The sequence below is a fragment of the Sturnus vulgaris genome, chromosome 5, assembly GCF_052056855.1.
Source record: "Sturnus vulgaris isolate bStuVul1 chromosome 5, bStuVul1.hap1, whole genome shotgun sequence".
NCBI classification, from domain to species: domain Eukaryota; kingdom Metazoa; phylum Chordata; class Aves; order Passeriformes; family Sturnidae; genus Sturnus; species Sturnus vulgaris.
In genome coordinates this window covers 7,960,064-7,984,561 of record NC_142247.1, presented here as the reverse complement: position 1 = coordinate 7,984,561, position 24,498 = coordinate 7,960,064, and the positions used below count along the sequence as shown (strand labels likewise).

At 43.0% G+C, this 24,498-nt stretch overlaps 2 protein-coding genes across 2 annotated transcripts; one reads left to right on the top strand and one right to left on the bottom strand.

Annotated features, from left to right (window-relative positions):
- The first annotated feature begins 256 nt into the window (after positions 1-256).
- On the top strand, positions 257-17,003 carry YBX3 (Y-box binding protein 3). Its single transcript, XM_014879030.2, has 9 exons — positions 257-547; positions 4,133-4,196; positions 5,897-5,930; positions 10,679-10,768; positions 11,394-11,516; positions 12,718-12,809; positions 14,806-14,977; positions 15,977-16,077; positions 16,480-17,003. Exons 1-8 carry the CDS (start codon positions 331-333, stop codon positions 16,040-16,042), a joined length of 858 nt encoding a protein of 285 aa, XP_014734516.2. The 5' UTR covers positions 257-330; the 3' UTR covers positions 16,043-16,077; positions 16,480-17,003.
- A 4,538-nt stretch (positions 17,004-21,541) lies between these two features.
- SYCE3 (synaptonemal complex central element protein 3) lies at positions 21,542-23,855 on the bottom strand. The gene is made up of 3 exons (XM_014881580.2): positions 23,749-23,855; positions 22,804-22,912; positions 21,542-21,847 (listed from the first exon to the last, which is right to left on the bottom strand). The coding sequence occupies exons 2-3, from the start codon at positions 22,910-22,912 to the stop codon at positions 21,678-21,680; spliced, it is 279 nt and encodes a 92-aa protein (XP_014737066.1). The 5' UTR covers positions 23,749-23,855; the 3' UTR covers positions 21,542-21,677.
- Between the last annotated feature and the right edge of the window lie 643 nt (positions 23,856-24,498).

Sequence of the window (24,498 nt, the reverse complement as noted above, 5' to 3'; positions counted from 1 at the left end):
CAGATTGCGTGCGATGAGTTGTAGAGTGTAGATTCTCTCCGCCGTGCCGTGCCGTGCCGTGCCGTGCCGTGCCGTGCCGTGCCGTGCCGTGCCGTGCCGTGCCGTGCCGTGCCGTGCCGTGCCGTGCCGTGCCGTGCCGTGCCGTGCCGTGCCGACACGGGACGCACACCCGACACCGCCCGCTGGCTGTCGGCGCGGCCCCTTTAAATGCTAATGAGGCGGCGCGCGTGCCGCGCCGGCCCCCGCTGACTGTGTTAAAACTTCGGCGGGGCCATTTTGGGGGTAGTAAGACCGAGCGCGGCCGAGCACCCAACACCTCAGCCCGCCACCATGAGCGAGGCGCCGGAGACCAGCGCCGCCAACCCCGCGCCCGCCGCGCCGCCCGTCCCGGCCGCGGCTGCCGCTGCCGCGCCGCCTGCGCCCGCCGCCCCGGACGCCGCTCCCAAGAGCGCCGCCGCGCCGGGTGCGGCTGTTGCTGAGGCGGCTCCCGGTGCCGCCGCCACCACCACCACAACCTCGGCGGCCGAGTCGGCGAAGAAAGTGCTGGGTGAGTAGCGGGCCCCGCTCCCAACTTCGCGGCGCACCTGCAGCGGGGCAGGGGGTCCGCCCGCCGCCGCCCTTAGCCCGGGCCGGCGTGCTGCCCCCCCCTCCCCCCCCCGCGGTGAGTCAGGCCGGGCCGCCTCCTCCTCCGCCCGCGCGGGCCGGGGGAGCCGCGCGGCGCCGGCCGTGACGCGCTCGGGAGCTGGGCGGGAGCCCGGGAGAGCCTCATCGGCCCCGAGCGTGCGGGACAGCGAGCGCGGCACAGCCGGGATCAGCCGCTTCCCGGTACCTGCCGGCGGCATCTCCGTCGGGAAGGGCTGCTGGAAACCATGTGTGCGTCTCCTTAATCTTAAAGTCCTGTCACAACTTTTCTGTGCATAAAGAATACTGCCTTAGTAGCGCTTCCAGGTTTAGTGGGGTTTGTTTTGAGGGGTGGGATTTAGTTTCTACTTTATTATCAAAAATGCAAACGAAATGTCATGTTGCCTTGTCTGCTCAAGCCCAGTGCATAGCAAGTGTGACTCTTTTTCATTGTGATTTAATAGGATCAACCTGTTGAAAAGGACAGGACTTCAATCTGTAGGCTACTGCCGATAGGGGTGTATTGTTTCTAACTGTGTAACTTCCGAGGGTTTGGTGAAGGCAAAGTTGAAGCTGACTTACAGTGTAGAGTCCCAAATTTCCTTAAGGATACACAGGACCTTCTCTTCTGAAGGGGAAGATTAAGGTCTTGCTGCAAGAGAGAGAAGCCAGCTAAAGGATTTCTCTGGAGTTAGGAAGAATTCTGTCAAAACAGAGATTGAAGGCACAGCTTGTGTGTTTCTTTTTTTTTCCCCGTTACCTCATTTGTCAGTAATTAGTACACAGGAATCAGCGCATCCATATCTGCTGGTATATCTGGCTACTTCTTGCCTTAATGTGGCTTGTTCCATTCCTGGTAACGTTTTTACCTTGTTCATCTTTTCCTATTGCTTGGAGAGAAAGGATAGGGGGAAGTGAAGGTAGAAGTCCTTTTCCTGAACTAGCAGGAAAATGAAAACCACCGTGGTGATGGTTTTGCAAAGTGGCCTTATTGCTAGGCAAGCTTTTTATTAGGAATGTTGAGAAAATTGATCACTGTAAAATGCTAATTGGAAATGGACTTACATTCAAGTCCTTCTTTCCATCGTGCCTTGCCGTTAATGGTCACCCATGTAGTTATGTTCACTTAAGCCTTCTTTTACAGAGATCCCATTAGAAGCAAAGTCTTGTTCTTGCTTGGGGCATCCAAATGTCTGACTTCTAGGAATATGGGTGAAGGTTACTCTGCTTTCTCTTTTCTCCTGGTCACAGGAAGCTTTGGCTCTCCTTTTTGAAAGGCTATTTTGTCATGGGTGGGAGTGGCTGATGATTGTTTCCTCTGATAGCATCAGAGAACAGCATCTTGTAGAAATATGTGGGCTTCCACTTGCTGGTGGGATGTACGTCAGCGCATCTACTGCCTTCTGTGAGTCATCAGTTTAACTGGTTATTGTGTTTTCCACTGGACTTGTCTTCCTCCTGGCCAGACTTCCCTGCTCAGGCTTACCGGTGACTGTGCCATGGATGTTCAGTGTCATGCTGTTGCCTGAGTTTTGGCCTGCAGTGATACTTAGGGGAGACTGTAAACATCTGCAGGGAATGTCTCTAGCACACTGTGTTAGGGGGAATATACTGGAGTCTCCCTCCTGGAACAATGTTGTTTTTAAACAGTGTGTGTACTCCTCCACTTAGCAACAGCCAACTGCCCTCAGAATGAGTTTTGACTGCCTCTCCTTCCTCAGCCTCTTAACCCCTCTGAGGGTTTTTGTCATACTTCCTAGGCTTCTTCCTAATCTGGTTCAAGTAGGCTAGCAGATTCCAGAGCTGTTTTGCAGGGGAGGGAAAGGATGATGTTGAGGGAGGCAGTGGTACTGGCACTGTTTCTCAGAACAGGCTGAAACCTGCAGGTACTTTTGGCACTCTTTCTGTGTTCCCCCGTCCCCTCCTGTTGACTTGTGTCAGTGCAGGGAGCTCCTGTAGCCAATGCCATTGTGGTAGCAGGAAGTGTCCGTATGTGGTGATGTCCCTATGAAACTAAAAGCACAGCTATAAATACTGGTGCTGAACACTGTTTACTGGACCAGTGTTGGGCACTGAAGCAATGTTTTCCTGTTCCAGTAAACAAGAATTCTTGGGAATGTATGTTGTATTAGGCAGAGTCCTTTTTTTCTCGGTTAAATCTCAGTCATACTAAGACTTCACTGCCTCTAAATGAGAACATTTTCTACTAAAAAGTGTATTAATGGACACCAAAAACTTCCCTTCTAAAAGGGCAATGAGAAAGTGCCTGTTATTGACAGTAATAACAGCAGCAGTGCTACAGTGCACTGCTGTTGTCAGATGCTCTTACTTGAGGGATGTATGAAAATGGCAAGACTCCATGAGACCCAAGGTCTGGCTAGGTCTCTCATCTCCCTGTGAATATTTAGAAAAGAATACAGGTGTAGAGTAGACGAAGGTACCAATTTACAGTGTGTTCTTGCCTCTAGCAGAGTGGCTTGGACTTCTAAACTGGACATTCTCTCATCTGTTTTCCTTTTAATTGCCTCTTGGGTTCCTGCCACCTCCAAAACATGTATGTGAGGTTTTTAGCAAACAGTCATCTGTAGGTGATGAGACCCTTTTCAAGTAAGTACTGCCACAGGTTGCTAGGTAGTTGTAATCAAGCTGCGTTAACAAGTAACAACTCTTAAATTATAGAGGCTAAAACTCTCCTTTTACTAGAAGTTTGAAAAGTACAAGTTTGTGGTGTCCATCCAGTTGCTGTGAGGTAAGGAGGGGTTGAACTGCCTCGACTCACAGTTCCTCCTACACATTCCTATAAGTTGGAGAAACAGGTTTTGCCAGGTCCTATAAGGCACTGCAGTGTGGCTTCTAAGTAGATGCTGTTTTACTGTTGAGGAGCTTGCCTTGATCCTGAAAGTCATGGAATGTAAAATTGAATCACTTTGTAAGGAAGCAATCAGATCATCTTAGCAATAGGAGTACTGAAAAAAAAAAAAAAAAGTAATGTGGGGTCTTACTTGGTTAGCGTGATGCTGGCAATACAAGAAGGAGCTTTTCCAGAATAAGGATGTACTGCCTTTCCACTTGAGAGGGTTGCACAGTACTTGATACTTCTTCTTTGGGCAGTTCTGGTTTCCAAGGAAGAAAGAAGGGTAACTGTAAGTGAGAGGCATTCTAAACAGGTTCCTTCAGCTATGTTTCATATCCAGCTACTAACCTAAAGAGACCTGATGAACAATGGGATTTTCAGCTTTGCTGCCCATTTCTGGGATAAGAAAAAAAGGGATGGATGGTCAATTGTGAAAACAGAGCTAGGTTTTGTGCTGTGTGGTCAACCCTTGGCTGAAGAACAGCTGAACTGTGTCTTGTTACTGCATTAGAATGAACTAGGAGATGAAAGCACACTTGGAGTGTTAAGGGAACAGAATAAGTCTGGTTGCAATTTCATATGCTATTTTTGAAGTATTTATATAACATTATTGTACTTTCTTATATTTTAGAGTAACTTCTTTAATTTTCTTTCCAGCCACCAAAGTTCTTGGCACAGTGAAGTGGTTCAATGTCAGAAATGGATATGGCTTTATCAACAGGTATGTTTAAATTCTGATAGTTGTATTTATGCTAAGACTAGTAGTACACGATAGGCTAGGTGTTACTAATTGCAACAGAGACCTCAGGACCTGACTACAAGTTAATGCAGTTGATAGCTTAGGCCAGGCACTCAGCAAACTTTCTTAAACACCTCAGCCCCCAGTCAAAGGCTGTGTTTATGGGGAGACAACAGAAAGGGTCAAACTCACTACAGATTTGGTCTGTTACCTGTTTCTCATATTTACTTCTACTACACTCTTAATGAGCTGCATGTTCTTCAGCGACTGCCTGGCTTTTTTTGAAGGCCTGAGAAAGGTAGGAGAGTGAGGGGAAATACTTTTTGGTAAACTTCAGGTGTTAACTGCTTGGTCAGAATACCTCCTGTGGATACTCATTGAGATTCTCTAAAAGTATCTCACTGAAAATATGCCAGGCCTGAGTTGCATAGGAATTCTCTTTGTATCTTTTGGATTTTTCCCTCTTCTCTGGGCACAAACCTATGAAAGCATTGAGAACCAAACAGCTGGAGGTGAGATTGATCACACTGCAACCTTAGGTGCAGAAGATCCATGCTTCCAATTTGCTGGAGGAAAATGTGGCTTTTAAGGCCGAGATATCTTTGGAGTTGAGGGACTTAAATGTCCTGTGTGCTTTTTTTGAGGGATGAAACTACTGGATGCTGAACACTTGTCTTCCAAAAAACATACCTGGCAAGTTATTTCACTTTGCAAGTCCCTGAGTTTTTATACATCAGGTAGATTTGGGTGAATTGGACAGTGCAGAAAGGGGTAGAAGACCCCATGTTCATGGATCTGAAGCCAGTGGTGGTGTGGTGTTAATCTCAGTCTCTGATGGTTATTATCCAGTGTTATATAAGCTTAGAAGAAAAGTTTTAATTAGGAAGTCCTCTTAAAATCTGTAATAGTAGTTGATGTAAGAGCCTTCAGCTGGTTGTGGGGTAATAACTTGTTAGCTTTCTACCTAATGTGAAGTCTAATGTTGCTTCAATCCAGGACAACAAATTTGGATTATGCATTATCTTCACAAACTCTTTCACCCACCTGTTCTGTTTACTGTGAAGGAATTGAGTGAACAGATGGCAGGGCTTAGGCTCTTTTATTGTATGGGAACACACATTCAAGGTCTCAGACTTATCTTTGTGTTTTACATGTGGAAACCTGTCTGGCCTAATCCAGAAAACCTCACATTCATGTCCGAGGCTGCCTCCTGTGGACTCTCCTAACACCTCTTGTGCTTAGTTGCTTTGAGTTTCACTGAAAGGAGATCCCTCTTAACAGCTGTGGCCAGTCCTGCTGGTAGTCTTGTTTGACCTCTGGGGTAACAGCTCAGGTTGCAGTCCCTCTGGAAGTGTTTTTGGGGAGTTAGAGTAGTAAAAAACAAGCAGTCCAGTCATCAACTCTGCTCTGCATAAAAAGAAAACACAGAATGTTTGCCAGGAGATTACAGAGAACCTCCCTCATCCTCTCATGCTTTTGAAGGCCCAGGAGTCCTTTCTGTTCTCAAGCAAAATGACTATAGAAGTTCAGAGCAGGGTTTTGGTAGCATAGGCTTAGACAGAATGTATGGAATTCAGAGCATGTGCTACAGGCTGAGAGGAGGGCTTCACTTGAAAAGCCAGGGACTTCTAGTTAAGTCTATTTAGTCTAAACTCTTATGACTTCCCACTTTCTTTTCACAGAAATGATACCAAAGAAGATGTGTTTGTTCATCAGGTAAGACAGCAATAATTCTGCTTAGAGATGTGTACTATGATAGGTTTCTAATGCAGCTTCCTGCAACAGCTACCCACCCTTGTCCTGGCTTCTCCTTAGAATATTTTCTGCAGATAACTTGAGTGAATGTGGATATTGAAAATTTCAGGGAGAAATACTAGGTTGTTTTCCTTCTCTATGAAGGGCTAGGTATTTTAACCCTTCTTAACCTTTTTTGTCTGCTCTAATTTGAACACTAAAGGTGGTTTTTTTTTGGTGTGGTTTTTGTCTGGTTGTTTCCCCTTGGTGAGATGACTCCTCTGTGAATACCTTGCTGCTCTCCTTCCCCCTGTTTCCTCATGCTCCTTGCGTCTATTGTTTTTTCCCACCCTCTTTCCTTGCAGGTCTGTTCTGTCTGCCCTCCCTGGTATTGAAGAGAAAGCGATCTAGTCTGGCTCCTGACCAGCATGGGTTGCCATCAGCTGTTTCTGCATGAGGCAGCTGCTCTTAGGCAGAAGAGGAGGAAGGCTGTGTGCCAAATGTGCCCAAGCAGAGAGAGCTTGCCCAGTGGCTTGTTATTGGTTAACTTTCCTTGAGCTGTCAGGAGGCTGTTCTAAGTTTATACTGTGACTCTCAGGTTGCAGGCAAATAATGGCAAGACAGAGGATGCTGTCTCCATGCTGATGTCATCTGATTAGTTGGCTTAGATCTGGTTTTGCATCATTCACCAGAAACTGCAATCTTGTCCCTAGAGTTTGTCCCATATAAAATGTCTGCAGGCTCATGTGATCTTTGAAAGCATGAACTTTCTCTGAGGTGTAAGTGACAGTATTTCTATCAAATGAAACCAGGAAGTTTGTTCCCAGAGCTGGTCACTGTAGATGAGGATATGTGCATATATCCTTAGCTGATGAGTCAACACTGAGAGTTAGTTTAGTTCTTGTCTTGATGACTAAATAGTGGTAACTGTGGTAACAGTGGTAACTGTTTGTCTGGGTCATAGGGTGTACACCCCTTATCTGAACCTGGCTGAAGCTGGAAGGGGATAAATCTAGTGCCTGTTGTGAGAGAAAGTGATGTTGAGAAGTGTGCACAGTACAAGTTCCTGGTTCAGCTGGTGGGCTTGAGAGCAAGAACTGTCAATGCATATACTGATTTCTGATGGTGATTTTCCTTCCTTAGCAGCCTGTGCTGTGGGCATGGTGACACATCTGTGGTCTGATGGCACTGTGTCCTGAGGAGAGTGGGAACAATTCTGGAAGAGAAAAGATGCTCTGGATAGGCAGTGCTGCCTTAAAGACAAATAAGGTTTCCTTGATACTTGTGAGACAATATCCTGGAAAATGGCTGTTGTGCTGATGACAGATAACATGGATCAGTGCTGTTCTGCTTAGGAAGGCTGCCAGCTGAGACCCAAACAGAAAGCTAGTGTAATCTGTGCCGTTTTGTCTCCTACACCTCTAGAGAAGATTATTCCCCTAAATGTGAACTACTGTGTGTGTGTGTGGAGAGGGGTGGGCACTTCCCATCTCCTGTGGCTGAAGTCCTTTTGGGGTGAGCAAAACTGGCTTTGTTTCAGGAATACCACATCATGTGCAGGCCTGCATCGGATTAACCCTCTTGGCAGGCTGAGCATGGCAGAGTAGATGCTTCTAGTGCTGCTCTAACTTGGCAGCAGTTGGATGTTCCTTATCCTCTACATGGATGTGCTCGTTCCCAGAGCCTGGGACTTCTGGCCAGAGCTCCTGATGGGGCCAACGAGGGAAGCAAATCCATGCTGTGAGCAAACATCCTGCTTCAAGCTCCCTCTGCGCTGATAGTGCCTGCTCTGCCCCTCCCTCGTGCTGGGAGGGGCTGGATTACACTCCTAATCCCTTCAGAATAAGGCTGACCTAGTTGAATAGATACAGCTTCTCCCTGCCTCCCCTGCGTGCATCCGCACGGGGAGGGAACGGGCCGACCTCATGATTGAAATGGGGGTTAGTGCCTGGTGTCTGGCTATTGGATGCTATTTATAACTAGTACAGATTAAAATGCTTTTCTTTTTAGGGCATGCATGGCTTGCTTTGAGTTAACCCTTTGTCTTGCAGGGGCCCCAGGCAGTGTTTTTGGGAAGGGTAGTTCTTCACCTTGCGTCCCTGTCTGATTGGTTGGTGCAAGGTGCTGTCCAGGGCACTGTGTCAGTCAGCTACAGGTGCTGTGAGCAGAAGGGATCCATCTGCCTCGTGGGCTGCAGTGTGTCTTGCAATTTAACAACAGGAAAAGTGTCGGCAGCCAGAGCAGTTACAATTAATTAGGTACAGTTTAAATCAACAAGCTGAGAGGAGGAGTTAATCTCTCTTTCTCTTCACTTCACTGGATTGTGTTGATCATGCACAGCCTGAAGTACCTGCACCAGGAATCTGTGTAACAAATTTTGGCTGTTACTGGGACAATGCTGGATATGCTGATGATGTGGTGGTATGAGCATATGGAAAGAACTCTTCCAAACAAGAACCTGAACTAGCTCTGGAGGCTCTTCTGGCTCCCTGTTCATCGGTGTTCCCCCTGGGAAAGGAAAGGTTTTGTTGTTGAGTGTTCTGTTAATATGAAACATCTGTCTTCTGAATCAGAGAAGCTGGAGCCTGCAGGATGCTGGTAAACAGTAACAGGGAGAATAGTGCTCTTTCCCCTCTGGATACAGAGTAAAAGTCTTTTCATCAGGCTTAGAGTTTAGGCTTGTTAGAGGCTTATTTCAGTGATGTTTATCTGCAGCTGAAGTAGTAAAGCTGTATAGTTTTTGCTTGGATTTCTAGGATTTACTCGAGGTTGTTCTGATTGCCTTTGTAAAACAAGTTCCAGCCTACTGCAACCTCCTGTTGACAATTTCAGATCTGGATCCTTGAAGTTTCTGCCCATAAAGCTGGGGACAGAACATGTGGAATACTGTTGCTTTTATCTTCCATTATGCTTTTTGAAGGATATTTGAGGAGCTTCATCAATCTCAAGTGTACCTTCTGCTGAAAAGAAACTTGTTAGTCCTTCTTCTGCACTTACAGGGAAGGGGAAGGAGTTTGAAATACAGCTTATTGACATCTCTGTCACATGCAAAGCACAAGTCTTAGAAGTTTTAGTCAGTTGTTTCAGTACAAATAGTACTAAATCATTAACTTTGCTGCAGATTAAGGGTTTTACTTCTAGTATACAACATTTATGGAAAAGCAAACACTTGTATCTGATTTTTAGAAATGGGACAGTTACACTAAAAGGTCAACAGAAAGCAAACAGTTGTTTGAGATAATAAGTAATTCCCAAAGGAATTGACTTGAACAGCTCATCCTGTTTCTGTTTTAAAAACTCCAAACCTCTTGGGATGTTTTTGCTTTGATAGTAATAAGTATGTGCACTCTTGCATCGTTCTGTAGGCCATTCAGGGATGCTGCAGGATATAGGGAAAGGTATGGCTAGAAGGACGTGCTGGTCTGTTGCCTGAAACACAAAGGAGATTGTATTCAGCAGCAAGGAAAATAGGTTTCCTAGACTAGTCAAGATGAACTTTAAACTGAATAAATTTTTCCTTCAGTTGGAAATATTTTGGGGCTGTTGTTGACTAAATATTGTTGCTATGCAAAGGTAACAGCTCCACTGATGGTCATTCTGCAGTTTTTCTTGAACTGCAGACAGATAGGACAACTGGCTCTTCTGTGTCTGCCCTACATCCCATTTCTTAAGCTGGATTTATGCCCTGTGTTTCTCTCTGCACCTCTCTCCTTCTTGCTAACTAAAAGTTCTCACATCAGGAAATTTAATGTGAATTGGTCTTAAATAACTCAATGCAAGATGATAATCTTTCAGTAAGAAAATAGCTACTGGATTAGCTTGTACAATGCATGTCTTGGTCTTTTCTCCCCTGGCATTTCCAGTTTGTAAAGCCTTGTCTAATGAAAAGACCATAGGCTTGTGTTGCTAACAATTTTTTGTGAAGTGCTAGAAATACTCCACAGAGTACAAGCAAGGTGTTTGTAGCTGACAGACTGAAAATCGCTCCAGGAGGCTTGAGTGTTTCCTGTGAGTCTTAGGAGGTGTACAACTGGCTTTGATATAAATCCATGTTATTTTTATATAACAGTAGTAGTATTTAGTCATAACTGTTATTGTAGTACTTTGGGATTTCTGTTCAGTAGATGGCTAAGATTGCATTTTTCTGTTCTGTACTGTTACTATGTTCGCACAGACTCACCTAATATTTGGGGGGTCTCATTTACAGTGCTTAGATAAAATGCTAATTTGTTACACCAGAGTTACAGTAATTCTTTTCTAGTTACTATGACTTGCCATGATACCAGGTAGTTAATGCTTCTATAGAAATGCTCTCCATCTTGAGTTCTCTTTAGATGGTCTACAGCTCTCCTAATGACTGAAGGCAGGGGTCACACTTGCTGCTAGAGCTGCCTTGGTACAGCTTGGGGGAGATCAAACACTTGAGTGCAAACTCTGTTCATGCAGAGATTTGTAATAATTTCCCTATTCAGTGTGCTGGACAGAGCAGATCCTGGGGCAGCAGCTGATTTATAAACTCAAATAGTGAGAAAAGAGGAGACCTTGAACTGAGTATTGGTGGGCCTGTGAAGTAAGAGACATCTGTGTATTTGAAATACCTTAGTGTGGTGATTGCCCTGGTGTGTAGAGTTGGAAGGCAGAGAAATACTGCCCTTCCCTCATCTGTGGGGGTATAAATGTGTAAAATAAGTAACATAAAAGAAGGTATTTTTATGCATCTTCCTTTCAAGACAGCGATAAAGAAAAACAATCCACGGAAGTACCTGCGCAGCGTTGGCGATGGAGAGACTGTAGAATTTGATGTGGTCGAGGGAGAGAAGGTGAGAGATCATGGAACCTCAGGCTGTGGTCCAACAGATAACATCACACACACAACTTCAGCTGTGTCTGTCTGATGTGTTAATCACTGGATTGGTGGCATTCATACAGCTTTTCTGGGGGAAATCTGTTTTTTAAAGGCTTCATTAAAGGCATATTTCTAGATATGTATCCAAGCTACTAGGAAACTGCATCCTAGTGCTTCTAGAATCTGCAATTGTTACTTGAGAGAACATTTGAAACCTACAGCCTGCCCAGTAATTAACTGAGGCCTATATTGCCCTGAACAATTTTTCTTGGAGTCTGGTAGCTTAACTCTAAGAACTTTCGGGAAAGTAGAAGCATAAGGAAATTGAACATTTTTTGAGGGTTATTTTTGTCTCGGTTCCTTCTTGCTTCCTCCTCTGAACTCAGCCCATTGGATATGAGTTGAGTATTTTAACTCATGATAATATCTCTTGATTAAGGGGATGGGAATAAAAAACCTCCTTTTTGCCCTGTGTGGGAGAAAGGAATCACTATAGCTTGGAATTTATGCAAAAAAGCCTCTTTCCTGTTTCATCTTCTCCCTGTAGCTGGTGGTTCTTTTCTCACACCACCCTGGCAGCCTTTCTTTTGTCCTTTTAGGGTGCAGAAGCAGCTAATGTCACAGGTCCAAATGGAGTCCCCGTGGAAGGCAGCCGCTACGCTGCAGACCGGCGCCGCTATCGCCGGGGCTACTTTGGCCGACGCCGGGGCCCACCTCGGAGTGTGAGTGCAATTTCCCTGGATTGCTGCTGCCACACACAATACTAGCAGGGCTGTTTCTCACCTGTCTGAGGCACTTCTGACCGTGCAACATAGGTCTAATAAACTTCCAAGTTATGGTGTACAAGGCATCTTGACAAAAGCAGAACAGATTGGTATTGCAAAGTGGTTAAGTATTATAAAGCTGTTGTAAACTGAGAAGCATTATTTTTTTTGAGTTCTGAGTCTCTCAGTTATACCTCAACTGCTGTCAAATGCTACCTGCTCCTACTGTCTATCCTAGTTCCTTTGAATATTTAGTTATCCTGGTCAGTTTTATACATGAGAGAACATCACAGATGACTGTGGGGTTTTTAATGGTGTATTGTCACGGTGATTAAAATGGCTGTGCAGAATGGGAAGGATACCTGTCAAACTTATGGTAGATTATTAAGGGCTGTCAGGAGGCTACAGCTTTTGCTTCCTACTGGATCAGATGCAGAAGATGCACTTCTGTTTCTAGATATCTCATTGAATTCCTTCTTTTAAAGGGAAGAATAATACAACAAGGAACTATAAGTCATGTAACATTTTATAAAACAGGCATTACTGATGGCTGGCATTTAAAACACAAACCACAAACAAAAATCGAACCAGAAAAAGCACCACCCAAAACAACATGCAGCTTTATCAATTAACAACTAAAGGGGAAGGATAACCACTGCATCTCTGAAAAATAGAAAAGACTGTGTAGAAAGAGTATTTGATGTGAGGTAATAGAGTTTTTCTATCTTAAAATTTCTGCATGTGTTTGTGGGGGTTCCCTGTGGAATGGGGCTTTGTGTAGAATGTGGTCTGTGGCAAGTTTGTGTGATATCTTTGTTAGCTTTCCAAATTCAGAATTGTCCTGATCAATAGCTGCCTCCCCATAATGCATTCCCCTTACAGTGCATTTCGTGTAATGAAATGCACTTAATATGCATCAGAGAGTGTTTCTAAGAACAGCTTCTTAGTCTGTGAGGAGCAGGGGCAGCACTGATGGCTCTTGTTTTGTCCTCATCTTAAGTTTACCCAAATTTAAGCCTTTTGAGAATCTGCTGCTTCTTTTTACCCAGTATGCTGGGGTTTCTGTACTGATATATTGTTTTTGATCTTGCATGCAGATTTATTTATGGTTAATATACTGCCTGTCAAATACAACACTTGTGTTTTATTTTGGTCACAGGGTGGTGAGGGAGACATGAAGGATGGGGTCACAGAAGGAGGACAACTTCAGCAAGTGCACAGGAATCCTACCTACCGTCCCCGCTACCGCAGGTCTGTACAGTTCCTCTGCTCAGTTATTCAGATGCTTTTGTGGTCTACACAGGCTTCCATGTGTGGGGACACTTATGCAAATGGCAGGGACAGTGAGAAGCATGCTAATTACTTAGAGAAATTTGTTCCACATGCTTTTATGTTCAGAATCATAATGGCCCAGAAAGGGCAAAGAATTCTTGGTGTCCCATTACTTCTCAGAACTGAGCAGCATATTGAAGTGAGTTGCAGTGTCCACGTCCTTCCAGCTGAACAATCATACTTTCCTGGACAATTAATAACCCAAATCCTCAATCTGGGATGGTGCTGGTGGGTGAAAACTGTGTGTGAGCTGGTAAATGTGGAGTCGCAGCCCAGAAAGCCACCCGTGTCCTGGGCTGCAGCAGAAGCAGCCTGGCCAGCAGGCTGAGGTGGGGGACTGCCCCAATACTTGAATGGGGCTTATAAGAAAGATGGGGATAAACTTTTTAGCAGGGCCTGTTTTGTTAGTATGAGGGGTAATGGTTTTAAATGAAGAGAGATTTAAAATAAATAGAAGGAAGACCTTTTTTACTATGAGTGTGGTAGAACTGAAACAGGTTGCCCACAGAGCTGGTAGATGCCCCTTACAAGGTCAGGTTGAATGGGGCTCTGAGCAACCTGATCTAGTTGAAGGGTGTTGGACAAATGACCTTTAAAGGTCCTCAAGGAGCTAGTTTGTCTGCCATTCACTCAATTGCCCCTCATCATATTGTCCCTGTTTACCAAGTAGCTTATGAAGTAAAATTCCATAATTGAATTTAGAGAACTATGAAAGTGATGTTATCATATGCATGTCTGTTCAAAAACAAAAAGTAAGAGGTAAATAACAGTGCAAGAGCAGCAAGAAGCTGAATTTGATAGGAATAGCAAGATTGTTCTTAATTGTAATGACCTGCTGTTCCATACATAATGGATCCATCTTTTTGGAATCTGGATCTAAAACCACAAGCCTTCCACCTCTACTTTGAGCTTTTCTGTTTATAAATATTCAATTTGGCTCTTTTATCTAGGACTGTGGGAAATGGGATACTAATGATACTTGCTGCTTGTTGACATCCAAGCTGAATAAATTTAATTCCTGAAAGTCTTCATTAGTTTTGGGTAGTCAGAGATAGCACCATAGCAAGTCCAGAGGCTTTTGCATGTCATGTGGTTGAATCACAGGCTGAGTAACTTGTCCATGACTAATGGAAACTTGGGATTTTCTGATGCAATTTTCCAATGAGAGGAATGATATATCCTATCAGTGCACAATGCTTTTGTTTGCGTTAGTAGGTATTGTTTACAGGCACTAAATCCAGTAACACTGGCGTTTTTGTTAGGTTCCTTTAGAAAAGCTAAATTGTTTGTTTGGTTTTTTTTTTTTTACTAGGTAGCTGTGGGTTAGCGAAACTGGATTTTGGCTGTGTTTTGACAGTTTATAAACATTGTATACACCTTATTTCTAGTATAAACATCAAGAACATGGACTTGATAGCTTAGCTATATATCACAGCTCACCTGTGATAGGTGCTTTTCCTAATTGGTTAAGAGGGGCAACATGAGGCAGAGAGAACAAAGATTCAGGAATGGTTTGCAGGTAGAAGTGAGGAGGATTACAAGGACTGCACCATTAATTAGTAATAGGACTGGGCTGGGATGTAGCCATGCCAAAAGTGACTCAGCACGATCAGTGTGTGTAGCCACTGCTGCCTTGTTTCTTCTGCTAGCCAGCAATTCAAAGGGGTTAACTGCATCTCCATTGCGGGACAGACAGCAGAATATGGTGATGTAGTTTCAGCAGTGAAGAGACACCACTTTCCTTGTCTTTCCTTTCCAACCATGTGCCAGCCAAACCCCAAAGGGATGGTTTGCTAACACTCAAAACTGTTGAGGATCATACTTGGTTATGGGAAGTTTTGCTGGGTGAAAATTTCTGTGGTTTAAGCTTTCTTGGGCTTCTTTAGTATTTAACACCTCTTTCTGCCCCTCTCAGAGGACCCCCTCGTCCACGCCCTGCCCCGGCGACTGGAGAAGCTGAAAACAAAGAGAACCATCACGAGGCCAGTGCCATGGGCCAGCAGCCGCTGCGCCGCGGCTACCGGCGCCCCTACAACTACCGGCGCCGGCCACGCCCAGCCAGCGCCCCGGCACAGGAGGGCAAAGAGGTACGGACACCTCTGCTGGGAGGAAAGGCTGCAGGAATTGGGATGATTCAGCCTGGAGAAGAGAAGGCTTTGGGGAGTGACCTCATTGTGGCCTTCCAGTACCTGAAGGGAAAGATGAAGCAAGACTGTTGCAAGGGCCTGGAGTGACAGGACAAGGGAGAACGAGTTAAAATTGAAAGAGAGGAGGTTTAGATTGGATATGAGGAAAAAATTTTCCCCTGTGAGGATGGTGAGGCACTGGCACAGGTTACCCACAGAAGCTGTGGCTGCCCCATCCCTGGAAGTGACAAAGACCAGGCTGGATGGTGCTCTGAGCAACCTGGGTTAGTGGAAAGTGTCCCTGCTTATGGCAGGAGAGATGGAATGAGGATCTTCAAGGTCCCCTTCCAACCTAAACCATTTTATGACTGTATGTAGCAGAGGTTTTAAAGGGGTGCATGCCCAAGACCCTCTGCCCTGTGTGAGTTTTCAATAAATGTATTAATGTGCTAGGTAAGTCTGAGGGCCAAATCTGATGTGCTGATTTCTTTGCCTGCTTCTTCTGACCCTCTTAGAGAATAAGCACCTTATCTTAAAGGAACCAGCAGTGGATAGGGGTTGCTTCTGGATAGTTCTTAATTGAGGTCAGACTGTAACAACTATTTTTGAAGTGGAAACAGTTGTGTTTTCCTCCTTCCACAAACTTCAGTTCTGTAAATACCATGAGAGATGGATTTGAAAGCGCTAGATCCATTTCTTAAACTGTTTGACCCAGATAATTTCAGCAAACTGTTTGCAAACACAGGTTCTACTTTAATGAGGGAAGATTTTCTCATTCAGTGTCTACTTCAGGTGTTCCCTTGACAAAATCTGCTGTGTAATACTCAATAACAGGAAATACACTCAAGTTTAATTTTTTGGAGATTAATTTTTCTTGATCGTTTTAAAACTGGCATTATGCTTGAGAGGAAGGGTGTAAAGGTCAGCCTTTGCCTATAATAAGAGTTTGTTGTGTCTCAGACAAAGGCAACTGAAACACCTGCTGAAAATCCTGCTCCAGTGACAGAGCAGAGTGGTGCTGAGTAATGTCCGGCTCCCCAGGCACTTCTACCATCGCTCAGGTAAGGAATATGGACAGTTCCTGTTTTCATGTGGAGGTAGAGTGTGTGCTTCTAGGATTCTGGCCACATCCCCTTATGTATGGCTTGACATTTGTCCTAAGTTCTGAGAGTGCTGTAGATGCAAAACCAAGGTGCTTCTTTTCTCTTCTTTCTCCCCTCTGCTTCTGTATTTGTCACAAATAAAGTAAGTTTTGCTTTATAATTGATTTCTTTTTTTTCCAGGAAGCTCTCTGGTCTGTACAGTAATAGCATCTGCTGATGAGTTGTTATATCTTAGGAAGATCCTGATTATGGATAGGATAAGCCAGTTGTGCTTATAACTCTTTTCATTTGAAATCTCATCTATTAATTGAGAAAGTGAAATTTAAACTGCATTTTTTGTAACATTTGGCTCCTCAACAGGTGTCCTAAAGTACAGCTCAAAAGTAACACCAAAGAAACACACAAGCAATAAATTGTCAACAGTGATGACGAAAGCAAAGATTTGAAATACCAAAATGTAAAAGAAAATTTACCAGCAGCTGAGATCCAGGGAACGCCTACAAGATAGATGCATGAAGAGAGCGAGATTCAGAAAGAACAACCTCCCTAGTTTCAAGAGCAACTGTGGGGCTTTTTGGTTTTTGGGGTTTTTTTCCCTAGAATTTCACTGTTTTGCTAGTATTGATTTTTTTTCAAATTTTCTTTTGGTATCAAACTGAAAAGGGAAAAAAAACCAACCAAAGAACTAAAATTGAAATAAAATGCTTTTTTTTATTGGATGCTGGTGCTAAACCTCCCAAGTGTGAGTTTTTTTTCTGTGCCAGTCCTGTTCACTGCAGGACGTGGGGAGGACAAACTTCCGCTTTCCTTGTTAAGATCTATTTGAAACTGTGCAGCATGGGTGACGTTCCTCACAAATAAAAGTGATTTCAACTACCAAAAAATCTGCTTTAGTGTGTTTTTTCATGTTTGTTGTTAAAATAATTCATTATTTTAATCTTTTTGCTTCAGCATTTATATGTGAAAGAGCTGCCTCTTGGGTGCATATTGCTGGATGATAACTGAGCATGATTAGGTGAATATACTTTAATACAAAACAACTTCTGCAAAGAAGTCACAAAACGGAGCCATAACTTAGAGTGTTGCTCTGTTCCTCTGGCTCTAATGATGTTTAATGGTTGGGTTTTCCTGTGCTGTCTTGTGGTAGGTAGTTTGGGGGACTCTTTCTTATTTCAAACCAGTAAAATCTCTGTATCTATGCCATCTCGTGTTAATGAGCAAAGTACTGAGCTCTCTTATAATATCAGAGGTTTTTTTTAATGTTTCTCCCTAAAACTTGGCTGTCTCCCGGGTGTTATCAGTCTGCTTCCAGCTGTTGAATATGGGTGCATATCTTGTGTCCTTCATTGTCTAGTACAGAGTTTCTCACATTCCTCTCTTGCAGTTGCTGTTAACCAAACCTTAGATAAGTGTATTTGTTTCTCAAACAAATATTCCTGTTACTCTTCAGGAATTAAGGAGAGAGTGCAGGGCATAATTGCACTCAAAAGCCCTTTGCTTCCACCTTCTGGGAAGGGGAGGAAGGGCCCTTGCACCCTGTTGCCTTTGCCTTGGGGAGAAGGAGGGTAGGAAAAGGCTTAGTGGTGCCTGAGTTACACTGCTTACAGCTGATTGAATTGTGAGGGATTAGGAACGTCTTAATGAGTTGTGAAGTGAAAGCCATAGGCTTGGTTGAGGAAGAAATCTTTACTTGGAAGATGAAGAAATGTCTCTTTTAACAAAGTGCAATAAGGTGAGGAAAATGTAAATAATGGTACCTTTAAGAATTCTTAAGCAGGATAAATATTTTTAGGCTTAAGTTTTGTTCCTAACTAAATGTGCAGGCAAGCTGGGGAGAGGTTGATAATGTCATTATAACAAGCAGGTGCAAGATATTCATAAATACTGAAATGTTACTGCAGAATTTGTCATAAAAACTACTTGAACTGCATTCAGTAGGTATTTTTTCCTTGAGAGATTGGACAGGCTAAAGAGAGTTTTCTTAATCTCTGCAAAAATATAGGTCAGATTGAATCAGGTTAACAAAAGTACCTACCTAGCCATCTATTTTTTTATGAACAGAGAAAATGAGGTAGAGATGCAAGTAATGTCCTAGCGCTGACTTCAATTTGTTATTTCTGTCCTTCTTCTAGTAAGAATGTTTGCATAAAACAGAAGCCAGTAACTGACATAACCTACTTCATCCCTCAGTTCCCTGGTTATGAAAATACAAGCTTAACTCTAGCAGAGTTTAAAGAACTTACTAAAATTACATTTTAGATGTCTTGGGCTGTGCATAATTGTTCCTTTACTAGACCACTTACTCAGCCACAAATTCAGTTCTTGTTAGCTGAATTTGCCAGTAGAAAATATGAACTTGGTGCTCAATAATAAGGGTAGTTTCTCCTGGCAGCTCGTGCTTGTGTAACTGTAAATAAGAATATGGGTTATTTGCCTCAAGCAGAATTTCAGATGAGAGCTTAGTTTGTGTTATGTTGGTTTGGTTTCTTAAAAAGATGTTAAGCTCCATGGATTTTGGATTTGCAGAGTAGCTAATGTCCTGCAAAAACATTCCCTGTGTCTTGTGAACTTTTGAGGAAGATAAAGAAAGGAAGAAGACAGTTTTTGTAGGTCTTTATACATTGTTTCATTTGAACATAATCACAATACAAGGGATTCACAGTCTGGAGAGATAGGTCTGCTGCAGTCTTCTGTCTTGGACAGCGTTGTTGCCATGGGAGAACTACACAGGTGAAACAACTGCCTTGGAAGTGAAGCATTTTCTGTTGGAAAAAAAACTTTGGGCTACACAGTTTGTTGTAAGGGCTGTGGAATCAGCTGTCAATGTCTGACTGTTATTTGTTGTGGCTTTTTTAGAGTCTCTGCAGATCCTGAGTTCAAAGCCATGGCCTTAGACATCATTCTGTGTTCTGCTGGTTTGGCTTTCTGGAGAACCAATGAGCCTTCAGCACTACTGTAATTCTGTAGAAAGTCCATGCTCTGAAAGCTCAGAGTTGTAGGGAAAAGTATCTGCATGAGCCAAGTGGCAGTGAGATCCTTTCTCAGGTGTAAAGGGGATGAGAACATTTTGGAGGCCCTGTCAAATAAGTGTTAGCTTGAACTTTCTATTTTGTGCTGTTTGCAATAGTGGAGCAAGGCAGCTATAATTGAAATTTGAGTCCTAGAGCAGGACAATGATGCACTGAGCAGAAAATGGATCTTGATGACTCAATACCACCAGCTCATGAGATTACTAATTAATATCTTACAGTATTTTAAAATATGACAGAAAAGACTCAGCTTCATTGTATTTCCTGACTTATGTCAAAATACATTATTCTGCAATGTTTGGCTGTAAGTTTTGACTTGTAAATGGTGACTTGAGTAGGACCACAAAGGTCCTTAGAATTAATCAATTATACACTGCCACTTTCATGCCAGTAGTGCCTATGTGATACAGTTCTTGTTCAGAAAAGACATTATTTCAAAAGTAGGTATAAATAGAGGTGTTACAGATTGAGTTTCAGGAAAAACCGCTGCAAGAATCTGGACTGAAATTTTGAAAATATGCTAAAAGGTAAAACAGCTTATATAGATTCTTGAGCCTTTCTGAGATAACCTGAATTGGGGCTCTAATAAAGAACTGGAGGGCAGCAGTAGTAAATGAAACAAATATTCTAAACAGAGCTCTAGGATGTATTCTGACGAGGTCAAGATACCTGAGTGTGAAATGTTCCCATTTCAGTCCCTTTTCAATTGTTTCACACTGGAGAGAAGGGCAGAGTTTTAGCCACCAGAATTATACAGGAGACTCTGTGTAAGTCTCATCTGTTTCTTGGTAAGAAATCGTCAATGGCAACTTTAAAACAGAGTATTGAGAATATTTATGGCTCCACTTGATGGCTCTTGGGTAGGTTACTCTCGAACATCAACCTCTTGACTTGCCAACAGGTGCAGTGCATAACTAAGAGCAGTAAATTTTGCTGTACCATGGATGGTAAAAGCATTGCAGTGTTACACCCCACACAACTGCTGCCACTTCTCATCACAGAAAATGGGTGCTGGGGAGTTAAAGAGATGTCCACAATCCCGTTTACTGGTACAGTTATGTGAGCACTAGATGGGGCTGTTACTCCACTTAATTTTTCTGGAAATTCATGGACACCCCTGTGACAAGAAATAAAGGTGTTGCAATGTGGGCTATCTGGGCTCTGCTGCAGGCTCTAGGGGAGCTGAAATAGGGTAGATGGTGAATAATAATAAAGGGGGGAAAATAGCAAAATAAAAGTATAAATATCTTGCTGTGTAGTTTTTCTAGGAACAAGCACTGCTGCCTATCCCTAACTTTCCTCTCATAATCATCACATACCTGGCAAGAAAATCTTGGGGAGAAGTGAAGATCTCCCACGGGAAAGTCAAGTATAGAGTTCCAAGTTTGTTCTTAACTATTTGTACCTCTAGAACTACTTGGTGCCATTGCCTACATATTCTTTACTTCAGTGGATAAACACTCTGTCTGAATTTAGATCAACCACTCTCAAAGAAATACATAGCCTAAAAATTGGCAAACTTGCAGTGGTCATTTAGATGTGATTTAAATTATTAAATACCTCTTCAGAGGAGATGGAGGTGCTCTCACTTGCTACATGGTACTTAATTTCTAGTTAAGAGACTGATTTTAATAAAAGGGAAGATCCTTAAAACTTATTGCACTGACTTCTATCTCTGGTAAACTACTCATTTATGTATAACCACAAGTCATGAGGTGCTGCTCTTAATCCATATCCTGACTAAAAAAGCAATTTTTCTGTCCTTTTCTAATATTGCACAGTAAGAACAGATGGAGAGAAGCATGTTTTGTAACGTGGTTAGTTTAGTTTCTGCAGCAATGCCACCACACACACTGCAGTCTATAATGGTAAAAAAATTTATTTCATGCTCCTTTCAGAGAGTTTGAGAGGAACAATCTTTCTGGGGAAACCAGTTCAAAGCAATGGTTAAAAATCTAATGGAAGAAGATGAAACCACTATAGATGATCTGTCTAAATAATAAAACTATGTAACTGAACATCTAGATGATAATCCTAAATAAAACCAACTCAGTCTATCTGCAAATCTAGAATTTCACCTGTGTTTCATTTGGGTAAATAAGCAATTCTTCAGTTTTCTTTGAAAGCTATGGGCTAGTGCAATGCCACAGTGATGGTTTTCTACAGCAGCCCTGTTCCCCATCCCTCCAATTTCTTCAGATCTCAAAGAATTCCAGTTATATTGACCATACAGTGAGTATGATCTTCCAGGAAAAGGAGAGAGGGTGTGTCCATTGTGTGTGCAAACACTACAGGGATTACTGATAGGCATTATGCAAATACATGCATTGTTGCCTTTTACCCTCATCTATAAAAGCTATATGTGTAATCTCATTAAAATACTTCCACGAACATTCACAAATAAGTAGTTCTAGCAAGAGAAAAGCCAATCCATTTCCCACATTCCTGTGAAACCTCCACAGCTAGGAGAAGAAAGGACCTAAGTGATTTTCCAAGGGCTGTTATTCTGCCAGCATGAACAAGTTCAATTTATTCCTTTTTTTGCCCTTCACCTCTGGATTCCATTAGCACCTCTTGCCATTTCTTCTCTATCTGCTCTCTGCACATTAGGAAAGCTTCTTCTAAGTGCTTCCTGGTGCTGAGCAGGTCTGGGTTGGCCTTGATGGTTGCACAGTTGTAGACTGTGCAGGCTGCACGCACTGCAAACACAACAGGAATTATTACTTTCTGGTCAGGAAAAAGCAATGGCTGATTTAATAAATAAATTAAATTAATATAATGAATTATCGGTTCAGATCTCAGAGAAGGCTGGAAAATAAAATGGAAACTGCCTACAGTAATACTCAAGATTAAATAGACTGTTCGGGATTACTTCTTTATAAATGTCTCAAAACAGTTTAAAGTACACTGATGTAAATTACAAAACAGGGATGGACATTTCACCTAAACATGACAACAAAACAGGTAACCAAATGGAAAGGGTCAAGGGACTGTTTTAAAATATATGAATATTATATAAGGAATCCTCCCTCCAGACCAGTTACAGTTTGTGTTAGGTAATGAAGAGTAAGATCAAGGAGACTGCAACAAAGAGATGAAATATTTTTATTAGACGAAATTAGATGAAATATTATTTATTAGACAACTTAAGTAATGAAATTGATCTTGAAATAATGAGTAACTTAAATAATGAAATGGATTTTGAAATAATGAGTATCTGATAAAGCTGAGCAAATAGTTTTGGCACTTATGCACTAAATTTATGTACTTATGTACACTTACATACTTTTCCTTTTATTTTACCAAGAATTCACAATAGTACACTGACCTGAGAGGTGATAGGTATCCATTTTTCAGAATTAAGTCTCATTTTATATATTGTATTTTAATGATTGTACATTAAACACCTTAGTAGTATTTCTGTTTTTAACCAACACTCTGAACTAAGCATCTATTATCTATTGATTTTTAATTCTGAGCCATCTGAACCACCTAAATTATTTGCATGCTTTTTCACAATTAAGAACACGAGGGCATTAGTTGATGGTAATCGTTTTAATTACATTTCTATCACACAGAAATTACAAGAATAAATATAAAAAATCTTCAGTATCTTTAGTACAAAAATCCATATAATTCTTAATAAGGCCCGTACCTGTTAGTCTTTCCATTTGCTCCAGAAATCGTTTCATGTCCTTTCTCAAGTTCTCCTCATTCTTTCTTCTGTTATCATAGTTTCCTTCCTGAGATTCTGATTCAGCCATCTATAAGGAAACCAGGAATTTCCTACTTTATTTTACTCTAAAGTGAGTTGATTTTCACAGTTGAGACAAAGTCACATTGCAATGAGAAAAAAAGAAAAAAAAAAAAAGAAAGAAAAAAAAAGCAGATACTTTTTAGATTTACACGTGAATTCAGCAAGAATCTGACCTTAAAGTTACTGGTCATCGCCTGTATGCTGCATATTATTTGTGATCCATTTTGGAATTATGTAGAACGAATTAGCTCAAATATGCTGTGTTTGTGCAAAATAAAGATTTTTGGTATCAGTAATCAAAGATCATTGTGTCAAACCCTTCACTAGCAAACTCTATTACCCTGCTACAGTTGTCTTTCAATTTCTCTCCCAAATACTCTGACCCAGGGCAATTCCTTATTTTCAAAGGTAGTTGTAAAATCCCCATTTGTAACCAGTATTTATTTCACAATTACAGCTCCAGCAATGTTAAATACAAACACGAAGTTCTGCTACCACAGAGGCAGATGAGTGATTATGATTCCCTAAATCTGCTTAGTTGTAGGGAGTGAAATTCTAGGATGTAAAAATGCTTGGGGCAAAAATAGACTTTCAGAACCTCAGTGTTCGCGGAAAATGTGACACCTTTAATTTCTTTTTCTGAAAAACATCAATGGATGGGAGGGAACTGTGAAGCAAGAGACGCAAGAGCCTCAGAGTAGTGACTTTATGTATCACACTGTATAGTTTTTATTCTATCATTTCTCAGTGGGTATCTGTGTTCCGGGTTTTATTGCCGCTATGTGGGGAAGGAACGCTACGAGTGCTTTGTAATGACTACAGCATTTTAAACCGGTGCCAAACCTAAGACGCTGGGCGTTCCAAGTGTCTCTTCATACACCGAGGTAAAACTGAGGTTAACCGGGCAGGCCCCTCGCCCCGGAGCCCTTGCGGAGCCCCAGTCCCGGGGCCGTCCCACGGCACGGGCGGCACGGGCGGCACGGGCACCCTCCGGCCGCCGCCAGGGCCGCGTCCCCGCGGCCGCCGCCGCCGCCCTCACGGGCCGAGCGGGCGGTGACGGGACACCAAACAGCGCCCGCCCCTCGCGCCCGCTCCTTCCCCGCGCTCGCGTCCTCGGTTAATTCTGTGTTTCACGAAAACAAGCGCTTGGGGGAATTCGCCGGCCTTGAGAGCGGCTCGTGGCTGTGTCCTGCACCGTGTCCCGGCTCCGTGTCCCCGCTCCGTGTCCCGGCTCCGTGTCCCCGCTCCGTGTCCCGGCTCCGTGTCCCGCCTGCCTGTCGCTTCCAGCGCCGCTGCGGCCGGCTCTGTGCGGCATCACAGACAGAATCACGGAATAACCCTGTTGGAAGAGACTTTCAAGGTCATGGAGTCCAACCCGTGCCCTAACACCTCAGCTAAACCATGGCACCGAATGCCACAACCAATCTTTCTTTAAACACATCCGGGGATGGTGACTCCACCACCTCCCCGGGCAGATCATTCCTGATCACTCTTGCCATAAAAAACTTTTTCGTAATATCCAACCTAAATTTCCATTGGTGCAGCTTAAGACTGTGTCCTCTCGTTCTGTCAGTGCTGCCTGGAGAAAGAGAC

Excerpts from the sequence above, each read along its gene's own strand:
- SYCE3 (XM_014881580.2), bottom strand. The coding sequence starts at position 22,912 with ATGGCTGAATCAGAATCTCAGGAAGGAAACTATGATAACAGAAGAAAG. Across the intron at positions 21,848-22,803 it reads GCAAATGGAAAGACTAACAG|TGCGTGCAGCCTGCACAGTC; the intron begins GTACGGGCCTTA and ends TTGTGTTTGCAG.
- YBX3 (XM_014879030.2), top strand. The coding sequence starts at position 331 with ATGAGCGAGGCGCCGGAGACCAGCGCCGCCAACCCCGCGCCCGCCGCG. Across the intron at positions 4,197-5,896 it reads GGATATGGCTTTATCAACAG|AAATGATACCAAAGAAGATG; the intron begins GTATGTTTAAAT and ends TTCTTTTCACAG. Across the intron at positions 14,978-15,976 it reads CGGCACAGGAGGGCAAAGAG|ACAAAGGCAACTGAAACACC; the intron begins GTACGGACACCT and ends GTTGTGTCTCAG.